General features: G+C 45.1%; 3 protein-coding genes across 25 annotated transcripts; 1 reads left to right on the top strand and 2 right to left on the bottom strand.

Moving 5' to 3' along the window:
* On the bottom strand, positions 1 to 1,296 carry LOC100276519 (transcription factor JUNGBRUNNEN 1). Its single transcript, XM_034059768.2, has one exon. It carries the CDS (start codon positions 1,253 to 1,255, stop codon positions 266 to 268), a length of 990 nt encoding a protein of 329 aa, XP_033915659.1. The 5' UTR covers positions 1,256 to 1,296; the 3' UTR covers positions 1 to 265.
* Positions 1,297 to 3,244: 1,948 nt separating this feature from the next.
* LOC111591140 (uncharacterized) lies at positions 3,245 to 9,269 on the bottom strand. 23 transcript variants are annotated; one of them, XM_023302062.2, is made up of 7 exons: positions 8,211 to 9,269; positions 7,448 to 7,518; positions 6,723 to 7,022; positions 5,103 to 5,134; positions 3,929 to 4,069; positions 3,610 to 3,775; positions 3,245 to 3,526 (listed from the first exon to the last, which is right to left on the bottom strand). In XM_023302062.2, the coding sequence occupies exon 1, from the start codon at positions 9,166 to 9,168 to the stop codon at positions 8,326 to 8,328; it is 843 nt and encodes a 280-aa protein (XP_023157830.1). In that variant the 5' UTR covers positions 9,169 to 9,269; the 3' UTR covers positions 3,245 to 3,526; positions 3,610 to 3,775; positions 3,929 to 4,069; positions 5,103 to 5,134; positions 6,723 to 7,022; positions 7,448 to 7,518; positions 8,211 to 8,325. The 23 variants fall into 23 exon arrangements, with proteins under 23 accessions (XP_023157830.1, XP_023157819.1, XP_023157820.1 ...); XM_023302051.2 differs by having other exon boundaries at positions 3,245 to 3,775; positions 5,103 to 5,316; positions 6,723 to 7,299; positions 7,448 to 7,640; XM_023302052.2 differs by having other exon boundaries at positions 3,245 to 3,775; positions 5,103 to 5,316; positions 7,448 to 7,640.
* A 532-nt stretch (positions 9,270 to 9,801) lies between these two features.
* Positions 9,802 to 10,936, top strand: LOC103651360 (Potassium/sodium hyperpolarization-activated cyclic nucleotide-gated channel 1). The gene has a single exon (XM_008676979.3). It carries the CDS (start codon positions 10,080 to 10,082, stop codon positions 10,809 to 10,811), a length of 732 nt encoding a protein of 243 aa, XP_008675201.1. The 5' UTR covers positions 9,802 to 10,079; the 3' UTR covers positions 10,812 to 10,936.
* The last annotated feature ends 202 nt before the right edge of the window (positions 10,937 to 11,138 follow it).

Genomic DNA, 11,138 nt, shown 5'->3' with positions numbered 1-11,138 from the left:
TTTTTTAAATAAGCTCCTGTACTAGAGGCTGTTGCATCATTTTAGCCCTCTTGAAGGTCCGGTAGCAGTATCACATTCTGTTTCGTACATTTCCTCTCAAAGATAGAACGAAAAGCACTAGTAAACTAAACCGGCAACCTAAAAATGCAACCAAACTACCCTAATGATTAACCCCCCCAAACCTTGTAATGACTTCTTCCGAGGAATGGGTTCTGTTTCCAGGATTTTTTTTTGGGGGGGGGGGGGGGGGGGGGGGGGGGGGATCTCAAAGGAACTCATACATCCGAATTTCGCCCTGCTGACGAGCGCCGGGGGCCGACTCGTCCTTCGCGATCTCCGTCTGCGATTTGGGCTCCGCCCTGTTCATTGTAACGAGGACATGGTGACCGCACCCAGGGCACTGCATTTCCGTCGTAGGAGATGTAGCGACAGGGGAGCTGCTGCCGTCGGACTTTTTCTTGGGCGCGGGCGCCGCCGCGGCCCCTCCGGCGATCACGTCGCTCGCCTTCGCTTCGCTGGGTTCGACGTCGTCGGATTTCCTCTTGCGTCCAGATGCCGCCGGTGGCGCCGCATTGGAGCCGTCGTCGTTTTCGTCCAACGTTGCGTCGTTAGATTCGTCGTCGTCGTTTTCGTCCAACGTTGCGTCGTTAGATTCGTCGTCGTCGGCCTCGATCTTGTGCCCGGGCGAGGCCGCCGCCGCGGCCTTGTTGCCGCTTGGCTCGGGCTTGCGCGGGCTGCGGTACACCTTGCACAGGACACGATATACGAGGAAGCCCTCCTCCTCCTGCTGTTTCTCCTCACCGTCGTCGTTGAGGAGGCGGTGCTCCATCATGATCCAACCCGTGCGGAACAGCGCGCCGGTTTCATTCCTGACGACGAAGGAGAAGGTCTGGCGGAGTCCAATCTGGTGCCAGTTCGACTTGGACGCCATGAACACGGGCTTCGGTTTGGCTTCGCTATGCCAGGTCCCGGACCCGGTGGATCGCTTCTTCCGCTTCCCGCTGCTGTGCTTGTAGCGCAGCAGGCTGTAGAAGTACCACGCCCGCTCACCGTTGTGGGCCACCACCGGCGCGAACTGCTGGAGGAGGTCGGCGGGGTCGGAACCGTACACGTCGGCATCGTGGATGAACGCGCCGGTCTTGACGCCGTCCTCGACCCAGGTACGGAGGTAGGAGTCGACGAGCTCCGTATGGCTAGGGTGAGATTGGAAGAACGGACGCGGCGGCTTGATGGCCGCCAACGGAGAGTGTGTCATGGCGAGGGTGCGGCGGGGTTGGAGAGGGAGGGGGGAGGGGGAGGGGACGGCTCTGAATTTGAGATGGAATATGAACCGGGTTATATGGGCCTTCGATTCACGCGTTTCCTTTATCCCCTGTTCCAGTCGGACTTCGACTTCGACACGGAAGGAAAGGTCGGTTCCGGCGGAATCGGACTCGGAATTAGAGCGAGGGGGAAAAGCCCGGTTTGCCCTTGGCTCGAATGTTCTAGAATAGCGTGCGTTTGGTTTCTGTTCTGGACTCACTTGTAGCCTGGTTTGACTGATGCTCACACACTTGACTGCAGCCCACTGGACTTGTTAGCCTGGTTTGATTGAAGCCCATATTGTATTCTGTACATGCCGATTGATACTAAACGATCAAATCGTAAAGCGGGCCTGTTCTGCTGGTATTTTGAGTTTTTGACGAGTAGCATGTCAGTGTCACTGTAAGGTTCATGGAGAAGAGGAGCTTTAGCTTGACTTTTTAACCGTTGCAGTCCTGTTTAGTTCATGCATAAATCTCCACTAGGTATGTGCCGAAGAGGAGCTTTAGCTTGACTTTTTAACCGTTGCAGTCCTGTTTAGTTCATGCATAAATCTCCACTAAGTATGTGCCCGTGCGTTGCTACGGGAGTGTTAAAAATTAGTATAAAGCATAGGTATAAAATAATAAACATCATTTCGATATACAAAATTCATGTGGCAAAATATCATCGTAACACTAATAAATATGTAATATTATTATAAATACGCCACACGAGCACATAGAAACCACCACAGTACATATCGAAGGGGAGTTAAGGTCCGTAGGCGTCGCCCGTGCCGTCGGCCCCATCCACCGTGAGGTGCTCATTTACTGAACCTGTGATTTATGTTCCATGCCTAGTATTGAAAGTCAGTTCATGAGAACCATGCTGAGTTTCAGTTTCAGTTTATGTCCCAAGTTCACAAGTTTTGGTCCCCAGTTTGTCCCAAGTTTTTGTCCCAAGCGGCCAAGCTCACAAGTTTTTGTGCCGAGATTGTGTCCCAAGTTTCAATTTGAGTTCGCAAGTTCACAGCTTCAATTTTGAGTTCACAAGTTCATAGGTTTAGTTCACATGTGATAGGTAGTTCACAGTTTAAATTGATAGGTAGTTCGCAGTTTCAGTTTCAGTTGACAGGCTAAAACCAGATTGAAACATACATCTGTTCACGCTTTCAGTTCACAACCAGTTTGAAACAAACATCTAGTTCACAGTTTAGTTCTTTCCATAATATGTTTCACAGCTTGAGGAGAGCATTGCTGCAATTGAACCAAAATTTTGCAGGAGAAAATGCATTTAAACAAATTGAGATCTTAGGTAACGTGGTGTATGCAAACCAAGATGTTGTACTGGATTTCTCAATTAAAAAATACGCACCACAAAAACCTTGAAGGTTAGACTTTTTCAATACCATATATCGTAGTTATATCAGATAATATCAAATGTCGTGGTTATATCAGATAATAGTTAAAAACCAATTTAACTATTCTAAATAATCAAATTTTCCATGAAAGATATATTTCCATAATAACAAGTCCACAACTTAAGACAGATTTTGATAAGAAAACTAAAATTAGTTACCTCGGCAACAACTATCAGATGGATTGTAAGTTGAAACTGTTTTAGCTGAAACAATGGAGTTTTCTCTATTTTTTACTTGGATTTCTTCCTTATTTTAACATGTTGTATTCCCATTGCTATGAAAAGACGATATTTGTACTACTTTTTACTCTCTTCAAATCTCTATCTCTTAAGCTATGTTTACCTATTTGATGTTCACTAAACTAATGGCCTAATAGCACTGCAGCAGCTGTAGATTCAGAGCATTGACAACACAACAGTACACAATAATATTCAGACGGTTAGAGCTCCTGCATCTCTGATAAAAAACAACACAAATTAGTTCCCTATTATATCTACAATTTTGTAACAAACCAGTAATTCAGAAAAACAGGCTGAGTCAAAAGGAAATCTTGACTTCTTCATTCAAGCACAAATCATGACCAAATTGGAGTTGTGTTGTTGAAGTAAAAATATGTTCCATGCCATCCTCAACAGATTTATAGACATAATCTAAATCATCAGAATTAAAAACTTCTGATGCACGGATGTCAGGTGCAGTTGACGGTATGATTACAGGTTGCAGGTGTAGCATATAAGGGGCTGACATTGATATCAATTATCATTGTCCCACAATTGGTTTTCTTTCCTAGCCATCCCCATCTTTGTCGTAGCTAGGTATTCCCTGCCAACAAGAACAAATGACATGGGGAATCCACTACAGTCCTCCGCTCTACCAACTGAGCTAAGGTCGGTTTTTATACTTACTTGGCCTTGAAATATTTATAACTATGACATACACCACAAACACTCATACTGCAACTTGTGTAACACACAAAAAAGTAGGAAACCTTGCCCTACGTATGTATTCTTTTTCTTCCTCTTATTTCTTCTACATCTTTGCTCAAGAACGACGGCTGGCTCCCTTGGGTGCCTGTTAAAAGCAATATATGCTCAGGGTCACAGTTACTGTAAACAAAAACACATGGCAACTGGCTCTCAAGAAACAATGGCTCAGACTTTATTTGCTTATTATCACACCCACCCTCATATAAGAGTTGCACGGTATTATAGTGGATCATAATACCTCGATATGGTGTAGACTATCTTGGAGTTCTATAGTAATCTCTGCAAAAGTCAGACACGCATCAGGATCTTTGTCCTAGCACCGTCGAATCAGCTTGGTCAATCTTGGGTGCACGCTGCCCGGAATGTCCAAGCGCAATCCCTAAAGGAAGGTAATGAATGTGTGTTAAGAAACAAATAAGTTCGACCGACAAGAATCTCCCAACAGATGTAATTGATTACAGAAACAGTCTCAGGATGCCGACTGCTACATTTTACATGGTGGTGTTGGCTTCATTGAGATGAAAGCTCTCAACATGATGCATACATCATACGTGTAACGTGTATAAATTCAGACATTGGAAGTAGGAAGGAAAAAACTATTAAAACTCTTTAACATTAATCCTTATAAACAATACACGATGATAACTACAGAAAGGTACTTTTACACAGTCATCAACAACATGAGCATCCTCTTCTAGTGCAAACTCTATCCTTCTAGGAATCAAAAGATACAATCACATATTGAATTGTACATGCAACAAAAATAAAACTAAAAAATCAAAATACAATCACATGAGCATCCTATTTTTTGTGGATCAAGCAGGAGTTGTTGTGCTTTTGGCAGAGCTATACCATCAAGTGAATATATATCACCGACCAAGGAAAAGAACTATACCATTCAAACATTGTCACTTTCAGTGTTGCTATGGCAGATAACTACATAAGTCTAGATCTTACAAGTGGAGATAGTGCAACAGTCCAAGATCTTTTCTCTAGAAAACCATGAGTCATACAGGAATACTCAAAATGAGCAATCCTAGATTAACACCATATTAGCATTATTGTAACGATCCAATATTTTTCTCTAGAAAACCATGAGTCATACAGGAATACTAAAAAATGAGCAATCCTAAGTTAACACCTTATTAGCACTATTGTCTTAATGAGCAAGACTAAAAATGCAAAGATCCCATTTCTGAGCTGATTTCTTTGTCGTATAATTATTTGAAGAGTTAATCTGTGACTTACACAACTTTATAAGTTATAAAAACTATGAAATACATATGCAATACTTTATACAGGTTTCTACACACGGAATACTGAGCTATCACTAACTACAGTTTCCTCAACCATGAAAAATTATGATCAGCTAAGCTAAAAGAAGAGCAACAGGCCAACAAGTATTGACTTACCAACAGTTTGATCGTCCCAAAATCACGTCTCCCTGAGTTATATTTTAAGCCAAAAAAAGCCAGTCAAGTAAATTTTGCAAAGCTGAGTGTGAAGAATATGGAAGTTAGTAGGTTGACGACAGAGGTAGTTTGTTTCAGTAGTGATAGCCTAATAATTAAGGCAGTTTGTTTCAATAGAACATTGACATCTTGCTCGTCCCTCCACCCATTCCTCCTTCATTGCAACACATGCAAGATAAATGAACACCAAACCCAAATCAATTTTGAACCATGAATGCGACACATAAATGAACACGCCCTAAGTTCGAAAATAAATCCAACACATTAAAAAAGTAATTATGACATAAACTTGATATGGAAACAGAAGCTAAGCATTAGAATCCTTGCTAGGCCATCAGTTAGAACATTATAGACCATTTGATTCATATGATATTCCTTTCTCATCCTCCCAAAATGATTGTCCAGCTAACCTCTGCATTTTAGAGCATTGATGATAGTCTGCTAGATAGTGCAAAGAACAAAAAATAAATGTGTCGTCCTCCATTGCCCTCTTCTATGGAATGTCAGTCTCTTGAAATAGGCGACAAAACAGGATCAACATCGGAGTACATTACTTAGCTTTTATAATGCTTTTGAGCTTTTCTACAGAAAACAAAAGAGATGGTAATTATGTGTAACAAACTTATTACTATGCCTCAGATTATAAATTTCCAATTTTACTGGTAAACAACTCTCATTATTAGTATTTAGTAGTTTGATGCTGCCTTTTGTTTCCAAAGCATCAACAACTACAATGCTAGCATTCTAGGAACTGTCGAACATTCATATATACCTATTCCCTGAATATTGTGTTAGATGAAGGTAGTTAATTAAGAAATGTACTTGACATAAACCACATTAATGTTGTTAATGTACAAAACTAAATGCAGAAAGAGTTGACCATAGTTAGTACATCGCACACTGGTTTTTTTATGTTATTGACTATCTGTGATCTTGTAGAATGCATTTGTGTGCTATACACAGCAGCAGGGTACTGCAGTGGTGGGCATCCGCGGGCAGGGGGCATGCACACCCGTGAAGACTACCGAAACCCACCCATGATGGCACCCACGAGTGCCATTCCAAACGCGCGCCCGAACCCGTCGGGTTTCGGGTCACCCGCGGGTTTTACTAAGTGTACACTTTTAAACAATAATTGAGCAATAATCAATTAAATAGCAATAATAGTCAATTTATATGTACGTATTTTAAACCTTTTCACATTGAGCAACAACAAAACATTTCATGAATCATTAGCCAAGTTACTTATTCAAAATAATTACTATTGTATCTTACTTATTTTTCCGCAAAATAAAGAATGAACCATATTTTGGGTCAGGTGCGGGTCACCCACGGGTTGAAATAGAAACCCACACCCGCAAAACTTTGGGTCGGGTGCGGGTTGCACCCACGGGTCAAAATCTTCACTCGTACCCACACCCGGTAGGGGCATGGTAACACGAAGGCGCCACTTTTGCTTCGTAATAGAATAATATAGATAGTAATGCATCCAAAAATAGATCGAACCAACAAGCATCCATAAAAAATTTAAAAAGAGGTGGGGACAAACTCGCATCTCACATGAACACGAAGTAAGCGTTGGGTGCCCTCTTGGGCTTGTTGGGTCCTTGCCGGTATTGATCCCAAGCCAAGGTATTGTTTCAATGTTGTATCAGTGTGCTCCAAGCCAAGGTATTGTTCCCAAGCACCATATACATCTCTCGTATAGTAAAAAGCAAAGCATCGTGTATGAACATAGTGAACAAGAGAAGGTATGCATGTAAGCATTATAAAGAAATCACTTGCCTAAAAACATGTTGATACAACGTTAGTGTCTTGGAGGTACTCTTGTTTGTTCATGGAAATGAATGCAAGCTTCAACTGATCAAATAAGCATTATCAGTGTTAGAGAAACTAAGCCCGCCTTGTGATTTTGCATAGTGCACGCACAAGATGGCAGAGAGGTTTGCAACAATAATTTAGTTTCATTTCAGTGCCTCAGCTGGTCGAAGCATGTAGCTTGACAGGAAGGGGAGCAAGTCATATTGCCCTGATAGGAAGGGGACAGGACGACAAAAGCTAAGATGGCAACTCCGGTGTGGCAGCAAGACCAATAGGTAGCCAGAAATAATGCAAAATTGTTGGATAGCAAATCGACCTTGACAACCAAAATAAAATAACACCATATTAAGTTGGAGCAATAAACAGATTAGATTCAATCCACGCTATATTCATATTTAAGGGAGGGGGAAGGGAGATCTGGGTAAATTCATTCTATGATAAATAGTAATAATATAATATATTACCTTGGACAATTCATCATCATGAACTCTAAGTTTTCTCTGGATGCGCTCCATTACCTCAGCAGCGGTCTCACCTTCCCAAATAACCATACAAAGGGATCTCTCAAATTCTGAATTTGATGATTCTGGTTAGGGTCTTTCATGAAATGGTAAACATGAACCAATCGATCATGTGGGCCAAGATTATTCTCTTCCTCTGGGATTTGTTCCAAAATTGACAGATGCAATGTTATGCAAGACAACTATACATAAGTATCACAGATGAATCTTCGTAAATATAATTGTATTTTTCAATAGAATAGATAGAACGGTCAGTATAATTGTATACATCTTAATTCTATAATATATAAACGGAGAGATCACGAGAATCATATTTTTTAACATGTAATAGATGATTATTCAGTTGCTGGGGCTTAGTTCTCTGTGCAGTATATATGTTGAGGAACTTACAAAGTATTTCTTGGAAATTAAAATGATATCCGTTGAACATGCTATTTATCATGCAATTGCGAAGCACAAGAGATACACCAACTGCACCATATCTCAAGAAAAATTCAACTGCACCATATCAAAACATAGAATAGAGAGTAGACTCATATGGCGAAGCACAAGAGATACACCAACTGGTAACAAATCCAACTGCTGATGACCAAACTTTTCAGCAACCATAGCCAGAACAGTAAGTTCTTCAGTGTTTCTCGCTGAACCTATGGCAACTTCACAATACACGGTTACACGCCAGAAGAGATATTTTTGCTGTCGTTACCTTGGCTTCCTGAACTCCACCTTAGCTGGTAATGGCAGCTCCACCGCTTCCATCCACCGGACCCGCAAGGCCTAGGGTCACCGAAATCGTACCCCTCCTCACCTCCAAAACCACCTCAAATCGGCACGGCGGGCGTGCCATTTGTTCTTGTTGGCAGGGAAGACCTAGATACGTTGAGGATGGTTGTTGCCTTGACGGCGAGCTTGGCGAAGGGCTTGGTGGCAGCGATCTGGTCGAGCTCCTGGAAGTCGCCCCTGCCGGCGTCAGCCTGGTCGCAGGATCCGGAGCTCATGAGGAGCGACCAGGCGTTGGCGGTGGCGTGGGAGAGGCCGGCGAGCCCGTGGATGTATCTTGGGCCGGAGACGATGAGGAGGGCGCCCGGGGAGCCCGTCAGGAAGTCGTAGGCGGCGGCGTACCCCGCGGACTGCTCGTTGCGGAAGGCGAGGAAGCAGACCTCGGCCGCGGCGGCACGGGACGTGAGGGAGGTGACGGTAATGCCCACCACCCCGAACATGTGTCGCGTGCCCAGGGCACATGGAGAACTTGTTGTGGACGAAAAGCAAGAGCGCCTGCTTGAATACGCGTGCACCTGACCACAGTCTAGGTCCCCACCGTCGGGGCACCCTCGGCCCCTGCGGACTGTGGCGACGCGGTGGAGGTGGATCCTGAGGACCCTACCATGGATGCCGTGGCGATTCCATCGAGGCGCGAGGGAGAGGCGCGGGAATGGGGGATTTGCGCGTTCTCGGGCGCGCAATGGAGGAGATTGAGGTGGGGCGCGAGGGAGGGGGCGCCGGCGTGGACATGTGGGGGGAGGGCGAGGGCGGCGCCATGGATGCCGCGGCGAGATTAGCGGTGGGGGAACGAAGACGGGCCTCGCGCGGCGCGTGCGCGGCGTGGTGATTAGCGGGGGAGGAGGGCGGAGCCATGGTGAGGGTGTGGACGCCCTCCTTACCATCTCAAGGAGTAGTAGAGATTTCAAAATAACTAGTACAACACCACCAATTGATTCTAATTTGATTCCACACCACAAGCAATGAAAAGAACTGTAGAACTCATTTATTCTGTAAGGTTTATGAATAATGACATTTGCCAAACAAGTAAAGTGAACTACAGTCTTTTACGAAACTTTATTTGCAACATTTTGTACCATTTTAAAAAAATATGTTGAAAAAAATAGTTTTGGATCTAATCCGAATCTCTGGTTGTGAGGGTCGGCGATTAAGTCATGTTGCCGTGCCTGCTGGACTGCTGGTACCATTATGTACTTTTGAAGGCCAGTTTTGATGATAGAAAGTTAGAAACTGATATTTGGAATCTAGGTTAGAACGTCGAATTCTCACAATCATGATAAGACCAATTTTGGAGTGGCCTAACTTGATGTATCACTATCAATTTTGGGGATTAAATAACAATCTAGAGATATTTAGTGATTCGTGTGAAAGATAGAAGGTTGTATATACAGTAAAGATAGAAAAGGGAAAAGTGTCATATGATCCTAACTTGATTCTGTTGTAGTGTTGTGCTTGGGACCCTGCCCCTAATAAATCTTGACAGAATGACAATGCTGTTATCTGTTATGTAAAAGATTAAATTAGGACTGTCTTAATCCCGGCCTGTTACATGTATTTCTATAATATGTTATCTTAAACATTAAGACTTTTAAAATATATAAATTTTTACCAAAGTTAGAAATATCGGACAAGCTAGAAATATCGTCTACATCTAGCAGCACGCAGAAAAGGGAAATGCTAAGGAACGTCTCTTTCCGCGCGGCGACAGATCGGAGAGTCCATTTCTAAGCTTATCTGCAATCGCACAGCCATCCGCTTCTGTCGTCCAAGCAGACCACTCATCCCGTCATCCGTCATGGCGGCATCCTTCCTCAGGCCCTTCCTCCCTGCCCAACCCCTCCTCTCCGCCCGCAGACCCCACCTCCCCGCCGCTCCCACCACGAGCACCACCACCGTGCGCTGCACCGCCACGCCCAAACCGGCAACCTCGACGCCGAAACCCATCAGCCAGGAAGAGGCCAATAGCCGAGAGCAGCAACGCCCGCAAGAACCCAACGCCGCCGCCGCTCCGGACGAGGCGAACGGCAACCCCAACAGCATCCCAGACGAGGAGACCCCGGCCTCCGCGGCGGTAACCACGTCGTTCGCGGTGGCCCGGCGGCTGCCGTCCGCCATCTCGCCGGACCGGCGGCCGCGGACGGCGCTGACGCAGGAGGAGCCGCCCAACTACGAGATCGGGTGGAAGCGCAGCAAGAAGCTGCCGCTGGAGAAGCCGCGGGGCTGGGCCATCGCCGACTTCCTGGAGAAGCTGGAGGGCCTGCTGGCGCGCGGGCGGTACGGGTCCGCGCAGCTGCTGGGCACCGTGGCCGGCGTGGTGACGGAGCGCGCCCGCGAGGAGGCGGAGGTCCTGGCGGCCGAGGGCGGCGTGGAGGAGCGCGTCGTCACGGAGCTCTTCCGCGTGCTGCGACTGGTGGAGATGGACGTGGAGATGGTGAAGGCCGCCGTGAAGGAGGAGACCGTCAGGGAGCGCGTGGAGACGGCGCGCGCCCGCTGCCGGCAGGCCATCCTCGTCGCCCTCTCGCTCTGAAGCTGATGGCAGTTATACTATACACGCCTTCTTTTTAATAACAAAATAATCAGCCGAGGTTAGCGTGATGGTATTGGTTTATTCGGTTACTGGAAATCAATCTTGCCCTTGGTTCAGTTTCTGCATTAAGGCCTAGTTTGAGAAATTTATTTTTCCATTAGATTTTTATTTTCTAAAAAAAAATCTCTTAAAAAAATTAAAATCTCTTGAAAAAATATAGTTCTCAAACTAGTCATTATAGTCGCCTAGTTTCTAGCAGCAGATCAGATTCTCCGCCTTCTGTTGGTCTATTTCTGCAGCAATCTGGACGAGAAATGCATCAAAATC

The sequence above is a fragment of the Zea mays genome, chromosome 3 (assembly GCF_902167145.1).
Source record: "Zea mays cultivar B73 chromosome 3, Zm-B73-REFERENCE-NAM-5.0, whole genome shotgun sequence".
Lineage (NCBI taxonomy): Eukaryota > Viridiplantae > Streptophyta > Magnoliopsida > Poales > Poaceae > Zea > Zea mays.
The sequence above is the reverse complement of the archived record's forward strand: the minus strand, read 5'-3'. Positions and strand labels throughout refer to the sequence as shown.

Excerpts from the sequence above, each read along its gene's own strand:
- LOC103651360 (XM_008676979.3), top strand. The coding sequence starts at position 10,080 with ATGGCGGCATCCTTCCTCAGGCCCTTCCTCCCTGCCCAACCCCTCCTC.
- LOC100276519 (XM_034059768.2), bottom strand. The coding sequence starts at position 1,255 with ATGACACACTCTCCGTTGGCGGCCATCAAGCCGCCGCGTCCGTTCTTC.
- LOC111591140 (XM_023302051.2), bottom strand. The coding sequence starts at position 9,168 with ATGGTAAGGAGGGCGTCCACACCCTCACCATGGCTCCGCCCTCCTCCC.